At 40.4% G+C, this 21685-nt stretch overlaps 1 protein-coding gene across 3 annotated transcripts; it reads left to right on the top strand.

The window, feature by feature from the left end:
• Positions 1–33: 33 nt before the first annotated feature.
• CMC2 (C-X9-C motif containing 2) lies at positions 34–15218 on the top strand. 3 transcript variants are annotated; one of them, XM_064723389.1, is made up of 4 exons: positions 34–123; positions 6823–6959; positions 11006–11077; positions 12991–15218. In XM_064723389.1, the coding sequence occupies exons 2-4, from the start codon at positions 6879–6881 to the stop codon at positions 13063–13065; spliced, it is 228 nt and encodes a 75-aa protein (XP_064579459.1). In that variant the 5' UTR covers positions 34–123; positions 6823–6878; the 3' UTR covers positions 13066–15218. The 3 variants fall into 3 exon arrangements, with proteins under 3 accessions (XP_064579459.1, XP_064579460.1, XP_064579461.1); XM_064723390.1 differs by lacking the exon at positions 34–123 and adding an exon at positions 127–376; XM_064723391.1 differs by lacking the exon at positions 34–123 and adding an exon at positions 140–262.
• The last annotated feature ends 6467 nt before the right edge of the window (positions 15219–21685 follow it).

Raw genomic sequence — 21685 nt, forward strand, 5'->3', positions numbered from 1 at the left:
CCCGTCCATCCAATCACAGGGCTCCCCGCCCGCAGCCCCGCCCCGCTCCGGCGCCTGCGCTCTCCGCTGGGAGGCGGCTTCCGGCCGGGGCCGGCCGAATATCTGCGTCCGCCCCGCACCGGGGTGAGTGAGGGGCGGCCTCGGGCAGAGCCAGCGGGAAAGGGAAGAATTCAGGGAAAAGAGGGTGTAAAGGGAAACTCTCCCCCCTCCTGCCGTATTCCGTTCCAACCGCCTGGCTTTGGGGGGGCCGTGCCGAGCCGAGGTCGGGTCCGCCTTCTGGGACCCTGCACTGACCGCGTAACGTCCTGCGGAGCTCCCGGAGGGCTTTGGGAGGGCAGCCCTGAGGGGGCTCTGGGGTCTCTCCGCTGTGGCTGCCGTAAGCTGCTTCTCCTGTGTCTGTGTGTCCGTGTGTCCCTCGCTTCCTTAAGGCCTCCCGGGAGCGGTGAGGAGCTGCGGAGCCCCTTCAGTGGGACCCCCGCATTAACGTGGTGACAGTCGCTGCCAGCCCCTCGCAGCCCATGGCAGAACCTGGGCAATGTTTACTTTGTGCGAGTGCCGCCTGCCTTTGGTCAGGGATCGCTTTGCTACAGGGGTCAGAGCCTGTCATTTCCAACATGGAAACAAATCCTCTTGGTCCCTTTCTCTCTGAAGGGGAAAAGCTGGTTTACACTAACAAGATTTTGACAGGTTCATAGAATTCTTCTTTGGGAAATTAATAAAATGGAGATGAGATGGAATGAAGCTTGGTGTGGTGGATGCAGCTGAGGTACGAGAGCAGCTGGCAAAGCAGGAATTCGGTGACAGCGCCTTGTCCTTATGTAACTGTAGAGTGAGTTGGGTTGGAAGAGACCTCAGAGATGATCTTGTTCCAGCCCCTGCCCCAGGCAGGGACACCTTCCACTGGACAGCGCTTTGTTTTATGCTGTCTGCATCTTGTCATTCTTAACTGCATATTCTGCACTATATCCCACTAATCGTGCCACAACTCTGCTGTTTCTTGTATGAATACGACCTTAAATAATTGCCAGGAAGTGAAAACATCTTCTATTGAGTGCTTTACTCAATCACCTATTCAACCTTAAATAAAATTGTAGAAATTAGTATTCAAGTTGGTGTTCCACCTGCTCTGTTCCTTAGGATTAACACCGTAGTTTGTTTTGCTAAGTATGAAATCAGGTATGGTGTAGTTTCATCAGGTACTAAAAGCAGGAGAGTTCATTCTGCTGCTGTGAGGGAGGTTGAATTGTTGGCAGAAAACAATCATGTAAAAAGAAAATCAATATGAATCTTATTTATCAGCATTAAAAAAATATTATTCTTTAGGTTCAGGGAAAGTAAATGCATTCTACATAATTTAAAAGATCTCAAAGTAGACATAATTGACCCTTTTTCTGTTTCCTTTCTAGTCCTCATAGATATGTTTGTAAATTATTTTCCCTCATTTTAATAAGTAATGTTGAAAAACCAGTGCACAGTTTTAGAGACTGAAATACAAGAGGTCATGAGTAAGTTTTGTAAGATTTAGCTAAGTTTGGTTTATTAAAGTGGATTTTTAAATTTCTTGAAGATGCTGGAAAGTTTGGGGTCATTCTCAATGTGCCTAATCATAGCCTAAAGGACAGCAGCACAGAGTGACACTTGAATATCCTGGTCTGGAGGATGTTAATGATGTTATTGAAAGGTAGAAACAAAGTCCTGAGTTTTGAGTTCCCTTGGGTTTTGAAATGGTGTTTGTCAACTGTGGTTTATCCTTTCACTGATCATTGAGTATTCAGAGCTTTTGTCATAATTCTTTGTGTAGGAAAGAACATTTAGGAATGCAGGAGTTCTGCTGAAGTGGCACGAATGATACCTTGAGATAAATACCAGCCTGTTGGGTGTGGAGCTGGATTTTTTATGCTAAAAATTTATACAATCAATCTTAGAGAAAAGAGGATTTGAGTAAACAAAAAATTGTTGAGATTTTAGATATTTTTTTCCAAACACCAAACAGAACAATACCGTGTAACCGAGAGTGCGAAACTCCAAATGTTTTGCATTAATCAAGTTAGACAGTGACATTAACCACAAAAAGAAATGTTAAACGTGGAGAGAGGAGTGGTGGGTTTGTTCCCCTCCCTGCTGGGCTCTGCACGCTCCTGCTGCCGCCTTGTGGGCGTTGTTTGAGCGCCTGCAGGAAATGTTTGTGTTCTGTGCTCCTGTAAAGAGCTCCATCCTTAGCAATGCAGCTGTTCAGGTGGCATTTTTCATCAGCAGGGTTGCTAAACAAGGATTTGCATTTTGCTTTAAGAGGTCATGTTTCTGAACAGTGGTTTGGGTATTTTTTACCATTGATCTTAGAAAGTTGAAAAAAATATGATTGTGTTCTTTTCAAATGGAAAAATAGTAAAACTCAGTTTAAAAAGTAGTCTGTTTACATATTTTAATTAAATATAGACAAAGCATCTTATGGAAACAATTACCTGGACCTAAACCTTCCCTTCATTGTTGCCCCTCAAGCTTGGAAAGATTCAGCATTGGGCTAAGCAGCAAAACTAAAGGCACCTAATTCAGTTTTCCTGCTGCATCAGGGAGCTGGTTAGTTCATATTTATGGGAGTTTGTGAGAAAAGAAAGGAACTTCCCTGGATTCCTGACATGCTGACCTCATGGTTGATTTTGGGAATGTACTGAAGCCTTTGTTTCTCCACACGGGAAGTGTGAGGAAGTCGGGAGGAGAAATTGGCACATGGAGAGAAATTTTATCCTAAATTTTGGTGTCAAACATGGAATGCCCACGGTGTTTTCCCCTCCTTTTTTGTGTCAGCCTTTGGTTTCTGCCTCCTTCCTGTGTGTCTGCAGTTTTATTTGAATTCTGTAGTACCTGTAGGTTCCTTTTGCAAATAATAGGAAGTATGTAATGTATTGAACAGACCTATACATCAATTTTCACATTAGGGATGACTATCACATCTCAATAATTTATATGTTGATTGCTTTTAAAATTTGAGATGCTCAGTCTCCCAAGATTGCTTACAAGGAATGATCTCATTATTTTTCTAAACAGAAATACTAGTACTGGAAGTTCAGGATCATTATCAGAGAATTTTCAGCTTTAGGCTTTTGAAAAAATCTGGTTTATGATGGAAACAATACAGCTAGAATATCCTATATTTTCCCTACTTAAGGAGAAACCAGGCAGGTTATGATACTGGAATGAGACAATTTCTTAATTATTTCTTTCCCAGGATAATAACATAGATCTAGAAACTGGTTTAGGAAGTTGAAAGATTAATTATCTTTATCCATGTTTTCTATGTTCAGAGACTAACAGTTTATAGAAAAGTTTTTTTTGAGGTATTTTAACCAAATTATTGAGATACCTATGTAATGTAATTTTTATCAAGAAAGAAAAAACTGCATGGAATCTCTTATCAAACACATTAAAGGGCAGAACATTTCTGTGCAAACCACTGAAATATGTCAGTGCCATTATGTAAAGAGATCATTTCTTTACTTCTCTCCAAATATTCACTTCAGATACTAACATTTGCTTAGCATTTTGCAGTTCTGAAGCAATTCCTGTATTTTCTAAATATTGTTCTTCTACTTCACTTCCAGTATTTCTTCTACAGAAATTGTGTGTTTACCTTGGCATTCTTTACCCATATTTCTGTTAGTAGTTTCCTCAGAGCAATTTATATTGCTTATTCATGATTTTTTCCTGTGATTTTTTTTGTTCTGTTTTGTTTTCCCAGTATTCTTTTATGTATCAGTTACCTGTATAAAATTCTGTCCACTTGGAGTTAGATTCTGTTAAGATGGCAACTTGCAATTCTTATTTTTCATTAGAATGTTATTAAAAAGAAACTAAGGAAGCCAATGTCCTTTCTTCACACAAATTATTGTTTCTATTGCAACTCTTCTGTTTGTCAGAGTCATTCCCCTCCAGCAAAAATATTTCAGCCTTCCCTGCTCATTTATAGACCACTGTCTGATCTGCCATTTCTGAACATCAGTTTAATATTGAGCACTGGGAACTCTGCCCTGTCCTAACTTCAGGAGTGCCTAAAGCCTCCAGGTGTCGGTTTTCGGCTGTTTGGATGGCCTGGAAAGGCCCGGGGTGGCCTTGGGGCAGCCCGCGTATCGAAGGACGAGAAGAGGCTTCAGTTCTTCTTTCGGTTTTTATGTTTATTAATTGTTTATCTAAAAGATTTTCTTTCAGCCTGACAGAGCTCTGCTCAGCAGCCAGCCATGGCACACTGTCCTGCCCTCCGGCAGCCACCTATCTTTATACCCATTGTTACGTGTACAATATTTATCATTTTTCCCCAATACCATTTATTCTTATTGCCCGGTGCACTTTTAGTAATACCAATCCCAAAGTGCCACCATCACCACAGAAGATGGAGGAGAAGAAGAAGAAGAAGAAGGACAGGACACGCCCCAATTCCTCCATCTTACTTCTCTAAACCCCCCTGTACAGAAATCCTAAACCCTGTGTTTCATCCTCTAATTAACTAATCCCTTCACCATTCACCCCGGTGAAACCCTCCTGTCCTCATACAGGTGTCGTCTCCTGTGTAGGATCAAAGTCCAGCCACCAGACACTTCTGGCAACATTCCAGGACTCCCGAGCCCCCCAAGGGTGGTCTCGGTGGCTCGGCACCTCAGGACTCAGATCCTGAGATCCCACATCCAGGGAGGCTCAGAAAGATGTTTTGTTCCTTAGTCCATCACATCCTGCAAGAACTGAGTGCTAGAACTTGAAACATTCTAATATTGAATGTTCTTTGAAAATGTCAGGAGTCCTGATCTATGAACTGGTGTGACAGTTTAGACCTTTGATTTGTGGTATCTATTCCACAAGAGGGGACACTGGAAAATCGATTGGAGTTGTTAGAAGGCTTTTAACTAAAAATGCACCATCACCTCTGGTGGTGGCATTGGTGGCTTTCATCCAGGGTGTGAGAATACTTCTGCAAACAATGGCAGTGATTGCTGTTCTTGCTTTAGAAATGATGACTCTTTCCTTGGAATGCTCCATTTGACCTGCTGGCCTGTGCTGATGTGCATTCCCAGTTTCTCTGGACACTGCTCTGGCTTTCTCCTGACTGCCAGCTCAGATGACAGCTGTAGGAGGCACAGGCAGAGCTGAATGATGAAGAGCTTTAATAATCATCTTTGTTCCCACGTGGTAAAGTAACACACAGCCATGGAGCTGGTCACCCTCTCAGGGGAATGCTAACTCCAGAGCTATCAAAAAACTCTACTGATAAATTTAAAACATATTGACTTTGTGTGGCATGCAATCAAAAGCTGGTGGCAATAACACAGCAGGTTTTGAATCACTTTGCTGTTACAGTCGTGCTCCTGCTGTCACATTTCTAAAGGTTCATTTGTTAATTTGTTGGAAAGAATGCTTAAGCAACTTGTACAGTTTCCAACAACTTCTGTGCTAAGAGTAAGTGTAGTGTAATATTGGACTTCCAGATAGAATGGGGAAGGTTTTGGAAGAAATCCCTACAACACTATGTGGAACATATTCTCATGGTTCTCAAGTGGCTTTTAAATGTTTGGATTTTTAAAATCAAGTTTGCTTGTGGGAATCTAACTCTTGTTAAGCTGAACACATAATGGGAAGTACTGGATATATGAGTGTACATATATATTAAGCTGAATATATTCCTTGAGCATTCTAGGAATAACAGTGGAGATTATAATTGTCAGCCCTGCAGCTGAATTTTGGGATTTTGCAATATAAAATCTGACCATTGGCTGCTTGTATTGGTCCAGTCTGTCTAGCAGGAGTGTTAACACAGTGCTGGCTGCTTGCTGCAGGTTGTGGTGGTGTTTGCCTGGGGTATTGCAGCTGGAGAGGTGATGCCTTTGGGAGAAGGGGAAATGACAAAATACTCAGCAAACAAACCAATAAGCAAACAGGCATCTCTCAAATTCTGTGGCAGTATGGGCCATAAAAATAAAATTTCACCAAGATGAGCCTGTTTATCGTGGTATGAACTGGACTTCTCTCCTCCCCTTCCTCATGATCTTCCTGAACAAAGATGGTATCTTCCTTCAGCCACTGCCATACAATGCTTTCAATCCATTTCAGCTAAAGAACTTGCTCCCTCCCCACAGAATCATGCAGGAAAGGGTGTCCTCTTTAGTATTTCAGAGAGAAATCATCAGAGAAACCTAAATGCTTCCTTCCACTGTGATGGGGTGGGGGATTCATGTAGGAGAGCAATCCCATTGCTTTCAAAGGAGCACGGTGAAAGAGCAAGAGGCAGCAGCATGGAGTTGCAAGAAGGGACATTTCAATTATTTGTGATTTAGAAAAACTACCAATACTGTTTTGATGAAGTGATTATTGGTTTTTAAAGCATCACCAATGTCTGGATTAGGATTTTTTTTGAAGTGTGTAGATAGCTAAAAAAGATGCCAGTTCCCCAAGTGCTTTGTGCTTCCTGTTGTAATCTTTGTGAAAGGTAGAAAGAAAATCACATACAGTCAACTTTTTTAAGTAAGAAAACAGAAAATTGAAGTAGGAAGGTGAAAAGATAATCTGGAGTTCAAGAAAGATTAATGCTGCTAGAGAATCCCTGAAAATTAAAATCTTAGTTTTGTGTTTGTCTGTGATAGCCAAGATTATAAACTTCTAGCTGACTGTTTCATTTGGGTTGTGTTGAAGATCAGACATGTGCTGGGTTTAATGACTGTAACCATTTAATATAAATTATATTATTAACTGCATTTTGAGCTCAAATATTGATAAAATAACACAGTGATAATATCTTATGTTAAATCAGACTTGCTAGTGACACTGTTTTAATGTTGGCAGGTGGAAATTTTCTCTGATTCCTGTCCCTGTGCTGCTAAAATCATCCCTAACTAAAGATGCATCCAGACCTGTCTCCTCATCTGCACACTGAAGAGTGTAACCTAATTATCAGTCTGCTCAAGAAGTGTCACAGGGAGGTAAGAAGTGTTGAGCAGAGAAAAGAGTGGGTGGGTGGGGGAAATGAGTGTCAGATAAATTAGTGGTGATATTACATGATCATGGAGAGAAAACCCTCCTCTAGGCAGAACAGCCATGAAATAGAACTGGTGTGTTTGCACTGAAGAGCTGTCTGATGACTGTGTGTAAAATCATGCCAGTGATTTATTTAGGAAATACAACATACCTTAACATTTTCTGTGCTACAGCTTAACACTTAGGGACCTGTTTTAAGAACTGGAATAACTCCTGCATCTCTTAGTGCTGTGAACCCCTCAAAAAACAATGATAAAATCAGCTTCAAATGCTCTCTTTTTGTATGCTCACAGCATCTCCATCTTCCAGCTGTGCCTGGGGCAGATGATTCAGGGTGGTTAAAGCAGATGTGTGGATGGGGATCCCAACAGCCTCATGCCTGATGTTCAGGGCTTGGAGAGATAATGGGGAATTGCTCCTTGACTTCCATCTTATTGGGCACCCACTCAAGGATGTGAAATGCTAACTTGTCTTCAGGCTTCTCCAGGCTCTTCATTGCTTCAGGATTATGGAATCCTTATCTCACTTGTTTAAAAGCCTTTTTAGAAATTTGCTTTGTCTGCATCTCCTAAATGTAGAATATTTGGCCCTTGCATTAAAAGCTTTCTGCAGCATCCTTGCAGTGTTGTTAATTATTTTCCCCATATATTCTAAACAGATGTTCTGCAGAAATAATCTTGCGGTATTAGTGCATAAAATAGTTAAATTTCATTCTTTTTACTGAGATAAAAATATATTTAAGTATTCATTATGCATGTGAAAACTCTTGATTTACACCAGTACATGCAATCTACAATATTTTCACCTCCATGGTTGGTTGTGATGTTGATACTTTTTTCTAATGCAGTTGGATTCTAAAACAATACAAATGTTAGCTTTATTGTTTTGAACAGAATTGTAAATTTTTCCTTTCAAAAGCCATTGCAGGATGAGAAGCAAGGCTGATAATTCACAAAATGTGAGAGAAGACATTTTATCTGAAAGATGGGTAACAACATTTTTGCAAGATTTTAATATAGCTAAAGTAACATATTAAAAACCATTTTCAGCACCACACTTTGTTATGACTTTTAAATTACAGCAATGAAGGGAGCAGAGTTTTAATACTAAAACTCATTTGCAGGGAGTATATTGTTCTGGTTTTCTTCAGCAACATGTAATTTGTTTTGTTGGCACTTGGAGTGCAGTATCTTGAAAGATGAGCACACTGCAGTCTGTTGGTACCATCTCACCTCTGAGGTGGTATCCATCTCCACTGCTCCTGCACAGAACATCTCCAAGCTTTAAAACTAAAAGTTGAATTGAATGTAGGAATTACGCTTTTCTTCTGAGTTCAGAAATTTTAATTTGCCTAAAAATGTTTTAGGTAGTTTGAGAGACTATAGAAACTTTTTTCCCTTCATTTTCTAGTTGATATTTTTTGCAACAACTTTAATGTTATAATATGGGTAAATGTTCTGTAGCTAGAATTTAGTGAGAAGACTGCAGGTATCAAAAGGATTGCCAAATGACCATCAGTTAGGAGAACAGGCAGCATGTAAGCATTAAAAAGTGAAACTATTGGAATTATTTTTTCATAATTGTGAAATCCAATTAGGAAAGAAAATACATTCAGATTTGTCCTGAATACATAGGGGGGCTTTCTGTGCATTGACTAGGAATGCAGCAGTATTGATTTACTGCTTGCAAGTAGTGAATGGTTGGCTGGCTTTTTGTTTGTGGTTTGGATTTTTTTTTTGTTTTAAATGAATGTGAAGATAGAAGTGTCATGGACTTGTGTGATGTTGCTTATTGGACTGCCTTGAGGATTGGAACTAAAGGGTGCACCTGAACTCCCTGGCAGCAAGTGATTCAAAGGAATCTGTTGTCAGCCTGACTTATGAAGGCACTGGGAGCAGCAATAATGATCATGCACAGAATTATCTTCTCTTGGTTTTGTTTGAAGTTGATCTTTGCATGAAGAGGAATTACTTTTGTCAGTCTTGTGCTCAGCTGGGAGAGGATGTTTGTGCTGGCAGTCTCAGAACAGAAAGGGTGACGATGACTTTTTCACACTCAGCTGAAAGGGAGCCATACTTTTTCATTTGAAATTCAGTGGGAATGTACTGAAATATTCTTTTTAAATTGAACTCACTGAAATCTGAAGTCAGTGATATTAATGAGTTATTGGTGACTACTTGCTGTTTTCTTAAAATGCCAAAATGTCCTAAGAACCTTAATCTGCCATTTAAATTGCCATTCCTGAGGGATGAAAAGCATTATTTTTAAACTGGGTGTCCATTTTCACAACAGTCAATTTGATTTACTTTATCCCTAATCTAGAACCTGCCCTGTATATCAAGTTTTGTATCAAGTGAAGAGAGGTTAATGGGATTCCTATTTGATGTCACTTCTTTTTTTAATAATTCCACTCTGGTGCCAAGTATGTGCTATAAATAGACGAATTTTTATGGGTAGCAGCTCAAAGAAATGTGTATTGTGTTGCAGTTGTATCACTGTAATAGGTGTAATAGCTATTTTTGAGAAATATATAATAGCTATTTTTGATTCTTTGTTTCCCTTATAATCTCAGCCAAGAATTGACATTTTAGGAATCTGGCTAAATAAACATAGATTAAACCCACTGTATGCACTAGTCAGGGTGGAGTTAGCTTGAAATGTGAGTGTTCACCTTGAAATTTAACATGCAGGTATGCAAGTAGAATGCAAAATTAAATCTGTATTAGCTGGAATGAAAATGTTGTAAAAGCAAGATCGGTGTGCAGTAAAGTGACAACTTGTTCCATGCAAGTGCTTCAGTCCCCTGATGCCCTTTATAAATCACAGAGGTATAAACAAGCTAATTATAGCACTGCTGTAGTAAAGTGTTTGTCATAAACTTTATTAACCCACTCCTACTTCAGTTGTGTTCTGTTGGGTGAGATCTTGTTCATAGTTTGAATCCTTAATAGTGTTCATGGATCACTTGTATGAATCCATCCAGCTGTGGAAATGCACATAGGATTTCCTCTGAAATGTGGAAGGGACTTCATTTGCATCTGTTTTGTTCTTCTTGGTCTTTTTTGTTTAAATTCATGAGTTGTCTGTAAGATTGGCTGAGTTGTCTCCATTCATTGTGTAGCTGCAAATATCTACTAAAAATCCCCTCCTTCAGGTCTTCTAAATTCACTGGGGTGCTCTGCTGCCAGGTCCTGCCCTGAGATTCTGCAGCATGGCACCAGCATGGCCCTGAATAGGCAGTCCCACAGCCATGCATTCTGAGAGGGCTTTAATGGCCAGAAAAATGGAATTGTTCTAAGGAATCCTGGCTAAGAGGACAGATTTTAATGTGAATACCATCATGTTAGCTGTGGAGAGCCTTCATGAGAACAAGACCTGCAGTTTTTTAGAAACTAAGGAACACCTGAATGTGCTTAAGGCCCACAATTGAGCTGTGCCATAAAGATGGTAAATGCAGCTTATTTATTAACCTCAAGATCCAGAGAGATTTTTTTATACTGGTTCTGATGTTCCAGTCAGTTAAGCCTGGTGCCTGCATCTTCTGGGCCAACAGCACATTGTTCATGCAATGGAGCAGTGAGTCCTTTGCCTCTCTGGGTCACAAAGAAATAATGAAAAGCAATGCAGGGAGGACATTGCCTCTGTACCACAACCTGGAGTTCAGAGTATTTATTGTTTGTATGTTATTTAAACTGGTGTGAGGGAGAGTTGTGAGACTGACTTCCAGATCAATAAAATGATGTTCTGCATTTAAACAACAGCTTCAGCTTAGGTGTCCTCCTTTACTCTGGTTATGCATGGTGAGTTCCTTCAACTCTCAGCCAGGCAGGGGTGGCTCAGGTGAACTCTTCCTGCTTGGAAAAGAAGTTACCAAACACCACTTTCCACAAGACCAGGATATGTTGAAAAATGCAAATGAATTTAAATAAATATAGAGCTTCAGAGGAAGAAACCTTTGAATTGTAATTTTTTTTTCTCCTTAACTCATCAGCACAATGTTTTGAAGTTTTTTGGCCACTGCAATGATATTGACCGTGAGATGAGGAAGTGCTTAAAGAAAGAGGTAAGCAATAAATTATAAATATTGTGAGTTAAATGCTTAACAAAAAATGGGAGAGAACTAGAGTTGTTTTTTACTAAGTAGTATGAATCAATAAATTCAAGCACGTTCTGCTGTGGGCACTTGAGACCAAATCCAAACTTTTAAAAATAAATTTGTCAAATAAAATCTGGCATTAACAAATGGCATGGTGTATTTTTGATATACAGAAATAGGCAAACACATTTTAATGAAACAAATATTGCAGATAGGAACTGATGCTTCACAGATTGCTTCTGACTTTTTTCTTAATTTTTTTTTAGTAGTGGTATTTGCACAGAATTTAATATAAAGCAGTAATGGTCACTTCTGCATAAATAACACTTAAAGCTGAAGTCAGTTACACTGACTGAAACTGCTTAATGAGTTGCTGAGTTAGGCCCTAAATGAAAATATCTGCAGATATGAAGGAATGAAGACAGAGTTTAGGTGCATTAACTGTTTTAATAGGCACATTTTCAGTAGAGTGCTCTTTATATTTATGGTAGTTGTACCTACATGACAGAACATAAAAATGAACATTTCACACACTTTTTAACTTTAAACTGTACTTTCTAATTTTTACATAAATTTCACTGTACTAAAAAGTTTCTTTCCACATAATCTTATTATTCTTATTTTTTCTTCCACTGAAGCCTTTACATTAGAGGAGTTCTTGATGATTATATTTATCTGCCTTCTTAAAATGTGCCTATATTGATATGCCATTACTAAGAAGCCCCTGAAAGGTTGTTCACCAATATTGAATAGGTAAAGATGTAGTTTTTAAAGATCCATTGTTCTCATTCCCCATAAAAACATGGATGGGTTATTGAAAAATTAAATATTGGCAAGGGAAAAAGTTAAACATTCTGTAAATGTTAAGTAATGTTTTGGGTCATTATTTCAGTTATAGACCAATCAGTATAATGGATCAAAAACTGCAAATCCTTTTCAAAATCAATTTCTTTCGTAGTTTATTACATTATATAGAGAATTGAATATTTGTGGCTTACTTGGGTTTTATTCTTGATACCAATTATTAAAATATTGAACAAATATATGCTCTTAACCTAAGGACAAAAATAATTTTCTTCTCATGAAATACATATCAAATGATGCATTGATTTTTAATTTTTCATTTATTTGAGCCATGAAAATGTTTCCTTTTTGTTTGCCATGAAAGAAGGGCTCTTCAAGATTCTGCTAGTGCAGGGAAGTACTTGAAAGCATGATGATCTGATACATGTATCTTACCTGTGAAGGCTTCCTAGATTGCATTTTACACTGGAGTCCTCTGTTGTGGTTCTTGTTTAAACTCTTAAAAATCCCCACATGCCTTACTCTCATTCAATCCAAATTTGTCTTTGTTCCTTTCATCTTGGTATCCTGCTTGATCTGTGCTTGTAGTTGATGACCAGGATCAAAAATAGACCAAGCCTGTGATGACAAATTCATCTTTCAGAAGGCAGATTCACATTAATCAGTATCTTGCAAAAGGAAAAGAGCCTGACCTGTGCTCTAGAATAGCACCAGTGCAACTTTTTTTTCCTAGTTCGTGTGAAGTGTAGCTGTGTACGTTAGATCACTGTATAATTAAGTTCCTCCTTAAGATTAACTGAATATTCATTATTAGAATGTTCTAATAGTCTTTAGCTTCATAACCTCAAACTTAGAAACCTGTATTTTAATGGAATAAATGTTAATTTCAAAGTACAAATGTTAATTTCAAAGCAAAAACAAACCTATATCTAGATATTAACAAGAGCTGTATTTCTAACACATCAGTCAAATGCATTGTTTCTGTTCCTGGGTAAAAAATGCTTCTACAGTTTTAAATTTGACACATGTGTTTAATGATAACAGTTGATGTATTAATTTCCTTCTGTGTCTTGCAGTACGAAGAAAACAGGCGCAGGAACCGGGAGAAGCGGCAGAGGATAATGAACGCGCACAGAGCCGCAGAGCAGTGAGCGCCGCTGGGGCCGGGCAGCTGCAGCTGGCAGGGATGTCACTTGTCCAGCCTGTGGTCTGTGAGATGGTGACAAAATAAAGGCATTTAATACATACTCATTCCCAGCAAGGCAAACAATGTGAAAAAATAAATACCATACATTGCTCACAACCTGACTTCATTTTCGACCTCTAAAAGAAAACTGCGGTGGCAAATCTTTGTTCTGGTACTTTGATGGTTGTTAAGTAATGAGGAGTTGGTGTGTGAGGTACTATGTGTTCCCCACTTTGTACTGAGTTGCATTTATATCCTTGTGTTGAGTAGTTTCTCTTTCCTATCATAGGTTTTGTAGGGACTTTCTGTTTGTTTTTCATTGCAAAACACTAAGTTACTTTTCCCATCACTTTTTGTAGTGTTGTGATAACACTTTTAATTGGATTAGGAAAGAGAAATTTTAAACAGATGTGGCTTGAAATTGGGAATTTCCTATCAAGGAATAATTGGAGTTCTAGTATTTTTATTGGAGCTAAAAGGATGAAGCTACTGTCTTCAGCTGAGAAGATTACAAATCCTCCCTGCCAACCATATGTACAGTGTAGACTGTTGTAAGACAATTTGTTCATCATACCCAAAACAAGCGGCTTTAGAAATTCAGAATGGAACATTTCCAGGGATTTACAAAGCTTCCCCTTGATTTTTGTTGAGTACAATCAATGTGTGCTGAGTGATTTTTGAAGAGGAGTGCTGCCAAAAAGATAAGCTGAAGTTCTTCCATTTTCTCTGGTACAAAAGTAAAGTCACATTATGGCAATTGAGCTTGAAGCAAAGCTGACACTGAAGTGAAGAAAAGTGTAACTTTCTCAGGCAAGTCCATGTGTGTTGTGTGACCAGGTTGCCTTGTTAGCCTATAAAAGGTGTTTATTTTCCATCAAACTGCTGGAAGCCCAGAACAAGTCTCAGAATTCAGAAGATTTGATATGAAAACATACACTGATGGAGCTGCTTCTCTGTGTGTCTGCTGGATTCGCCTTACTTTTAAATAATGCCTCTGTTCTGCCTAGCAGCAAAAGACTTTTTTAAAATATAAATTTTGTTGAGCCAAATATACAAAGTATCTAGAAAACTTTTGGAAAAAAGGTGCCTGTTCTACAGTGAATTACATGGTTTGATGTAAAAACCATTGTTGATACTCAATCTTGAAATTGGTACATGCCCCTGTTTTTGGAAGAAAATGATATTTTGTGGGCTCTTTTGAAGGGTGAAATAGAATAATTTTATTTTTCAATACCTCGATGGACCCAATTAAATCAGTAAAATTAAACCACAAATGTTTTCAGTGAAAGCTCCAAGCAAAGCTGAAGCAATTGTTTCTGCATCTTGACATGCTGTTTGTTTCTTAGAACAAGTAAATGATGCACTGCTTGAATTAGTACTTGAATGGTTGGAAGTGGTGCAGCTTTTATTGGTATTTTTCAGAGTATTTTGAAAGAGTACTTTGTAGTGAACTCCCCTATCTGGGAACTCTGCATCCATGGTACTTCTTCCATTTGAGATGACACAACCTACTTCAGGCAAGCTCTTAAATAGGATTTGTAGCCTTTAAGTAAATAAATAAATTGAGAATTGTTCCAGAGATTAGGTTGAGAAGCTGATAGCTGAGTGCAGAAGCATTGAAGCTTTTGTTTCCTTAATCAGCTTCTGTGAGTCCCAGTCTTTCACAAAGCAACAAAATAAGAAACCAAGAGCCACTTAACACAGCTCATTAGTCAGAATCATGTTTGCAAAGATCAATGTGCTTAGTGAATGAAAGACCAAATGGCACACACCATTCCTATTGATACTTTTAACTACATTTATTTATAAATCTATTTTACAGATCAGCTTTGTTTACCTAGTGAAAGTCTGATCATGGTCTTCCTTCTGTTTCTCTTTGCTAATTGCCCACTAGTAGTGTGATATGAGAGTGCCATTGATTCCTGTGGGTTTTGTTCCTTTTGTTTGACAGAGATTCATGTTGCTAATTTGATTTTGAAGCTGAAAAACACTGGTGTAAAAATACTGATCATTTATCTGACAGAGAAAGGGGTAAGGGTGAAATAGTAAATTTGGGTGTTTTTCTTGTTTCCTAAAGCAAGCTTGGGTGAAATAAACCTTTTCTCTACAGACTTTGAAGACAGTTTATTGCAATGTCATTTGTCTATAGGAACATTTTGCCTATTGTTCTTTCTGACAGATTGTATTTGAGAGAGAAAAGAAATTTCATGGAATTCGTGTTGAATTGCATGTGAAAAGCTCGTGTGTTTCATGCTGGAAAGTGAAGAAGGGGGAAACAGAAAAGGGAAATGGCAGCTCTGGCCATAACGATGAGGATTTTCCATATTGAAGTGCCATAAAAGTCTAGGATACATGGACAGGAGGAGGACAGAGCAAAGGGAATTATAACTGTCCAGCAAAATCCCTCTAGTTTTACCAGAAACACCTGCTAACACTATTTGTAGTGTACTTTCTCTTGCTGGAAAACTAAATGACATTCTGTTTTCCTTAATTTTTTAAAAAAATTATATTTTAGTAAAAGGAAAAATATTCTGCTGAATAGCAGCAGCATAGTGTAAGAACAGCAGGGTGAGTTCTTGCTCTGGTGTTAATTTCTTTATACAGCAAGGCTTGTCTCCTGTTAAGCTGCAGTGCTGCATGTTCATATATTATGAATGTACCACTCGTTTTTCCCTTTAAACTTTAGTTGATAACATACTCAAGGAATCATGTCCTTTGTTGCTGATACAGATGATGTGTCATTTCTGGACCTTGAAGCAAAGCCTTGATTTAGTTGAGCTGACTGTACAATTTGGGAGAGGACTAGTCCTGTGAGTTAGTTATTCCCTCTGTTATTGGAAATCACTGTAATGAATATTTTCAATGTGTTATGCACTTTGCTGAAGCTCCTCACCTCATGTATAAAGTGTATTCAACAGTCAGGCATTCCTGAATTTGGCACTGCCCGTGCTTAAAAAAAATCGTGACATCTAATTCAATTTTTTTTTTGTTATAAATGAAAACACACTTCTGTGGAATACCTAAAAGGATTTAGGTAAAAAATGGAAAACTGGAAACTGATACCACATTCTGACAGTTGAGTTAAAAATGAATTATTAACATTAATGCTTAAGCAAAGGAGATTCTCTACCGGGACAACATAATGGATTTTAGTGCTGCAACTTAAGTTACACAGTGAGTTTTATTAGCATGGATTAGAATGGAGCATCAGCAAATCTTCAAATGCCTTGACGAGTATGGGTACGTGTGGCGAAGTTACAGTAGCGCTGATACCCCCATGTCATCCACAACACTGAGGTACTGAGAGCACAGGCCGTGTTTTATTCGCATGACATTAGCGGGCTAATTTTTACAAAAACCTTTGATTGGAAACCGTTTGCTTTGATTTGAAACCTTTGCTGCCAGCAGCCGGACGCTTGAGTTGTTCCACTTGAAGCAGATGTGATTTCCCCTCCAGCCCCGGCCTGAGGCGGCTGCTCCCCGCGCTGCCCTCACCGCGCTCCGGCCGTGCCGCGATGCCTTCGGTGGCTGCGGCTCCGTCCCGGCAGTGCCACTGGAAACCCTTCCTTACAGACTGCCAGGAAGAACACTGGGAATGCTTTGGTATTTTCCCCGAGGGCTGGCAGAACTGATCGCTGTCAGCCGACAGACACCGGACGTGATCGTGCTTTGAGCGGGGCGGCGGCCGCTTCGGAGCTGCACAGGGTGGCTTGCGCTGCCTCCCGGGGCCAGCCGTCAGCCCTTGGCGCTGCGGGACCACCGCGATCGGCAGCGCCGTCTCCTCTCGCCGCCTGGCAGCCGGGAACGTCGCCAGGCTCGGCGGCCACGACCAGTCCCCCGTGTCCTGTGCCCCGTATCCCGCTCTCCTCATCCCGCGCCCCGTTCCGCGCCCCGTTCCGCACCCCGCGCTGCGGGGCTCGGCAGCGCCGCCCAGCGGCCGCTCCGTCCCGCGGGAGGCGGCGGCGTTCCCGCCGCGCGGGCGGGGCCCCCTCAGGCCACACCGCCATGTTGGTGGGCGCTGCTTCTGCCGCAGCCTGGCGGTGTTGAGGTGTTGGTCTGTGCCCAGGTGCCCGTGCTGTGCTGAGGAATGGCCACAGTCCTTGTAAGAACCGGGTGCTGGGTGCTGGTGAGGTGCCATCGCACCTAGATTCTGTGCAGCCCAACCACAGTGTCTGCCTCAGGTAAAACGACATCCACACTCTTCCCTCATGGGCCCAAAGTTGTTACAGCTGACCCCTGTGCTCTGTATACTCTGGGGATGCTGCTGATTGCTCGTTGATGTGAATTCTCTTGTACAATCCTACTCCTGTTTATCACCCAATGTTTTTATTTATATAAGTCAAGTCCATGTTGTGCTCAGAACAGCACAACAGTGCTAATTTCAAGTGTTGAAATTAGCAAACATGGTTGGACTTTGCTGTGTCCAGCACTGAGCAAGGCTCTGGCACAGGGCCTCACGTGTAGCCACAAACCACAGCAGGGATTGACACTGACAGTACCAAAAACTCATCCCTGTGGTGTTTGGTAGGGTTAGAAAACTACACCTCAGTCTCTTCCTCCCCCTGGATTGGTAGTTAAAGCTATAAGAGATATTTTAGGAACAGCTATGTTGTGCCTTAGTACAGCCACTCCTGTTTTCCGTAGTTCAGCATGGTATTGGAACTGGCTGATGCACCTGGCTCTGGAAGCAGCCAGGAATTAAAGATCATCCTCAAAGACAACTGGCATGGATGAAGTTTTGATTTATTAGTGATTCATTTTGTGTAGCTTAATGATTGGTTTGTCACTTGTTCTGGGTATTCTGTAATACTGTAATTATTTATCCAGTGGCACCTTAGACCATGCATGCAATGCACAAAACAATCCACCTCAGCTGTGTCTGTTAATTGAAAACTGCAGCTTTTAATTCTTAACTTTGCTGTAGCTTTCAGAGCTACATATTTGTGTGGCTTATTTAGCTGTGTTTTGGTTTGGTTCATATTCTAACATTCCTGGTAATGAATATATAAAGTACTTTGTGTCTAAGTGGCATTAGTTAGACAGCTGCGGTTACAAACAACCCACATAATCATACTAAATCAATATTAAATGTGTGCTACTGAATAGTTGTCTTTGGGATGCTGATGGTCCCAATTTAATTTAAACTTCATCCCACTAGTGCTCCAAGAAAACCTCAGAGGAAAACAAATCAAAAATCAAATCCCCAAATGAGTAACTCTGAAGGGAATAACAGATCTTTCATAATTGGTCCACAGTGGCTTCATTTAGGTGGATGTACAAGTGTGTGGTGTGTGGCAGCAAACACTCCAAAACCTCTTGGCTGTTCACTGCAAGAGAGGGAACAACTGTGAAAAATGGGTGTCAAGATGCTTTTTTTTATTGGTGATAAGATACTTTATTTCAACTAGGAAAATAGAAAAGGCTCATTTGAGTTATGGTATTTCATGTGAGGAGAAGGTATAAATACTAGAAGTTTCTTCAGAAAGCCACTTCGTCCTCAGTGTGATGCAGCTGTGCTGCTGTTGGTTCTGTTTGCAGGATGGCCAGGAATAGATGGTGAGGGCTGGAGAGGGGCAGCAACAAGGAAACCTGACACTTTCCTCTGGAGCTGCCTGGTATTCAAAATGGAGACTCTTAAATCATCTGGTTATAACAAGAGCTAGACATTCTCCCTTGGATTTTTTTTTTTCCTGTGCTGGGCTTGTGTTCATGGGCTTCTGTTTCTGTTCTTGGGGCTGTGTTCAAGGTGAGGGCAAAAATGATTTAGTTGGTCTAAATCTCCTGCTTGGGAAATTGCAAATTATTGCAGGGAATGTGCATTGAGTGGAAACCAGTTCCAGTGTCCAGTACTCACTGGAAATGTTGTAATTTTATCTCTTGTTGTTAATTAGGTGTTAAAATGTTTTAGAAGACACTGCATACAGAAGTTGTGTTCTAGATGTATTACAGGAGAACAGAAAGTGAAGATACCTGCAAGGGAAGTGAAAATTCTCCCTTTGAACAGAACAGCAGGAGGGGAACCTGGAATTTTGAAAACATGTCTTTTAATAGATTGAATATCTGAGGAGGAACTTGGGACATTAATCATTGGGACTTTTATTTGGGGTTGATGTAGTTACAGATCATCAGGCCAGTTTTAGTGTGTTGTGGTGCTGCTAAGGTGAAGTTTCCTTGTTTTCTTACACCAAAAATGGTGTTTAAGAGATGTAGGTCATGCCTGGCAAGGATGGTCAGGTGGACCTGGGTGTCTGCTCTGTCCATTCCTTAGTTGTGTTCCTTCCATTTGTGCTGCTCCACAGGGTGCCCAACAACTCCTGGCTGGTTTATGCAAGGGAGGTATTAAAGAATGGGAAGAGGAAGAGGAAAAGGCAGAAGTGTTGGATTGTTGAAATTATTGGTAGCATCTCCAACTGGATTTGGAGTGGTGCTGTGTGCATGTGTCCGGTTTTCGGCTGTTTGGAGGGCCTGGAAAGGCCCGGGGTGGCCTTGGGGCAGCCCGCGTATCAAAGGAACAGAAGAGGCTTCAGTTCTTTTCTCGGTCTCTGTGTTTATTAATTGTTTATCTAAAAGATTTTCTCTCGGCCCGACAGAGCTCTGCTCAGCAGCCAGCCATGAGCACACTCCCTGCCCTCCGGACAGTCACCTATCTTTATACCCAAAGTTACGTGTACAATATTTATCATTTTTCCCCAATACCTTTCACCCTTATTGACCAGTGCACTTTTAGTAATGACCAATCCCAAAGTGCCACCATCACCACAGAAGATGGAGGAGAAGAAGAAGAAGGACAGGACACGCCCCAATTCCTCCATCTTACTTCTCTAAACCCCCCTGTACATAAATCCTAAACCCTGTGTTTCATCCTCTAATTAACCAATCCCTTCACCATTCACTCGGGTGAAGTCCTCCTGTCCTCATACAGGTGTCGTCTCCTGTGTAGGATCAAAGTCCAGCCACCAGACACTTCTGGCAACATTCCAGGACTCCCGAGCCCCCCAAGGGTGGTCTCGGTGACTCGGCACCTCAGTCCTGAGGTGCTGAGATCCCACATGCATGTGTACCTATATCTGTATTTATGCATTTATGTGTATAAATGCATAAAAATTGAAAGAAAGGAGATGACCTTTTAGCCAACATTTCCAGTTTGGAAGGGTTTTGGTCCTTGTTCTCTCAAGCTGGCTGATGGATCAAAGCCCAGCAGTAACACAACACTACAGCCTTGGTGAGGGTGTTACTTTTATTTGGGGATTTTGATTCACCGTATGAAAACTGAAAAAATATTACCAAAAATCAAGAGTGGAAACAAAATACATGAATCTTTCTGTTGTCTTTTGAGACACTGCAAATAGGCATTTTAATTTAGGTGTGTTTGACTTGGCTTTGACAGTGAGAGAAGCTAAAATAGCTTAGCAGCAGCAAGAAGTTCTGAATTATCATCTGCCTCTGTGCTAACCTGCATTTTAGAATTATTTCAGCTAAGTGCTGAATTATGTTCTGAGTCTTAGCATTCCCAAACAAATCAGATCACTGATGTACTGACAGATGTGAATAGTGTACAAATACAGCAAATAAGAATTTTGCTATTTTTCAGCCCATGGGAAAGGATGACTGACTAGTAGATTTGCATCTAGACTACACAGATGCTAAGTTTTTTTCCTTAAATAATTACAATAATTCCTTATAATAAATGCCTTTATTTCAATTTGATCAGCAATGAGAAGTAACGCAAGTTATTTTTGTTGATGCTATAAAATCCTTTAAGTTATTATGGCTTACTCTTCAAAATTAAATCCCCATGTTTCATCTTCATTTGAGCTTTCTAGAGAAGGGGGGATGGATAAATACTTGAGCACAGCCCCTTGGGCTCTGTGGTACATTGCAAAGATCCAGTATTTGGCAGATAAAGCCAAAATCAGCCCAGGGAAGCCTCAAGTCTCCTGAGTCCTTTAGATGTGAGCTAGTGATAGGCTGCTCCAAAAGCCATGGGATGAACAGCTGTGAGCCTAAGTTCAGATCTGGTTCTGTTTTACAACTTCCTCTTATCTTTGTAAGCAGAACCAAAACCATGGTTTCAAGTCTCTTTTGTCCTGAAGATTAGATGCACTGGCTTGAAACTTCAGTCCAGATTTGGTGGTTTAGGTTTATGCTAATTGTTTTTTTTTTCTTTTTAAAATGAAACCAAAGTATGAACAACCTCAGCAGCTGGCCAGAAGAGCTGCCATCTTACCATACCTAAATTGGGATTTCAGTTTAAGTGTAAAATTGGCCTTTAGGAAAGGGAAGAACACAAGGTGCTGCCCTGAGACAGTTGGCAGGTGGCAAATACAGAGAATTTTACTCCCTCAGTCTTGCCTTGAAGCTGAGTCCTGCAGTGATTGTGTGAGTGCTTCCAGCACAGAGAGCCCTTGTACACACACACAGGGGGTGCAGGAATCCAGTACACACACCAGCCATTTTCTCTTACAAGTGAGTATACAGCCAGGGAATTTGTAATTGCTGTTGATTTGCTGCAGAAATTGTCCTCTGCTATCACATTCTTCTCACAGCAGTATTAGGGAGTTCTTTCAGTCAAGCATCTTTTGAAA

The sequence above is a fragment of the Zonotrichia leucophrys genome, chromosome 11, assembly GCF_028769735.1.
Source record: "Zonotrichia leucophrys gambelii isolate GWCS_2022_RI chromosome 11, RI_Zleu_2.0, whole genome shotgun sequence".
NCBI lineage: Eukaryota > Metazoa > Chordata > Aves > Passeriformes > Passerellidae > Zonotrichia > Zonotrichia leucophrys.

Excerpts from the sequence above, each read along its gene's own strand:
- CMC2 (XM_064723389.1), top strand. The coding sequence starts at position 6,879 with ATGCATCCAGACCTGTCTCCTCATCTGCACACTGAAGAGTGTAACCTA. Across the intron at positions 6,960-11,005 it reads TCAAGAAGTGTCACAGGGAG|CACAATGTTTTGAAGTTTTT; the intron begins GTAAGAAGTGTT and ends TTAACTCATCAG. Across the intron at positions 11,078-12,990 it reads GGAAGTGCTTAAAGAAAGAG|TACGAAGAAAACAGGCGCAG; the intron begins GTAAGCAATAAA and ends TGTGTCTTGCAG.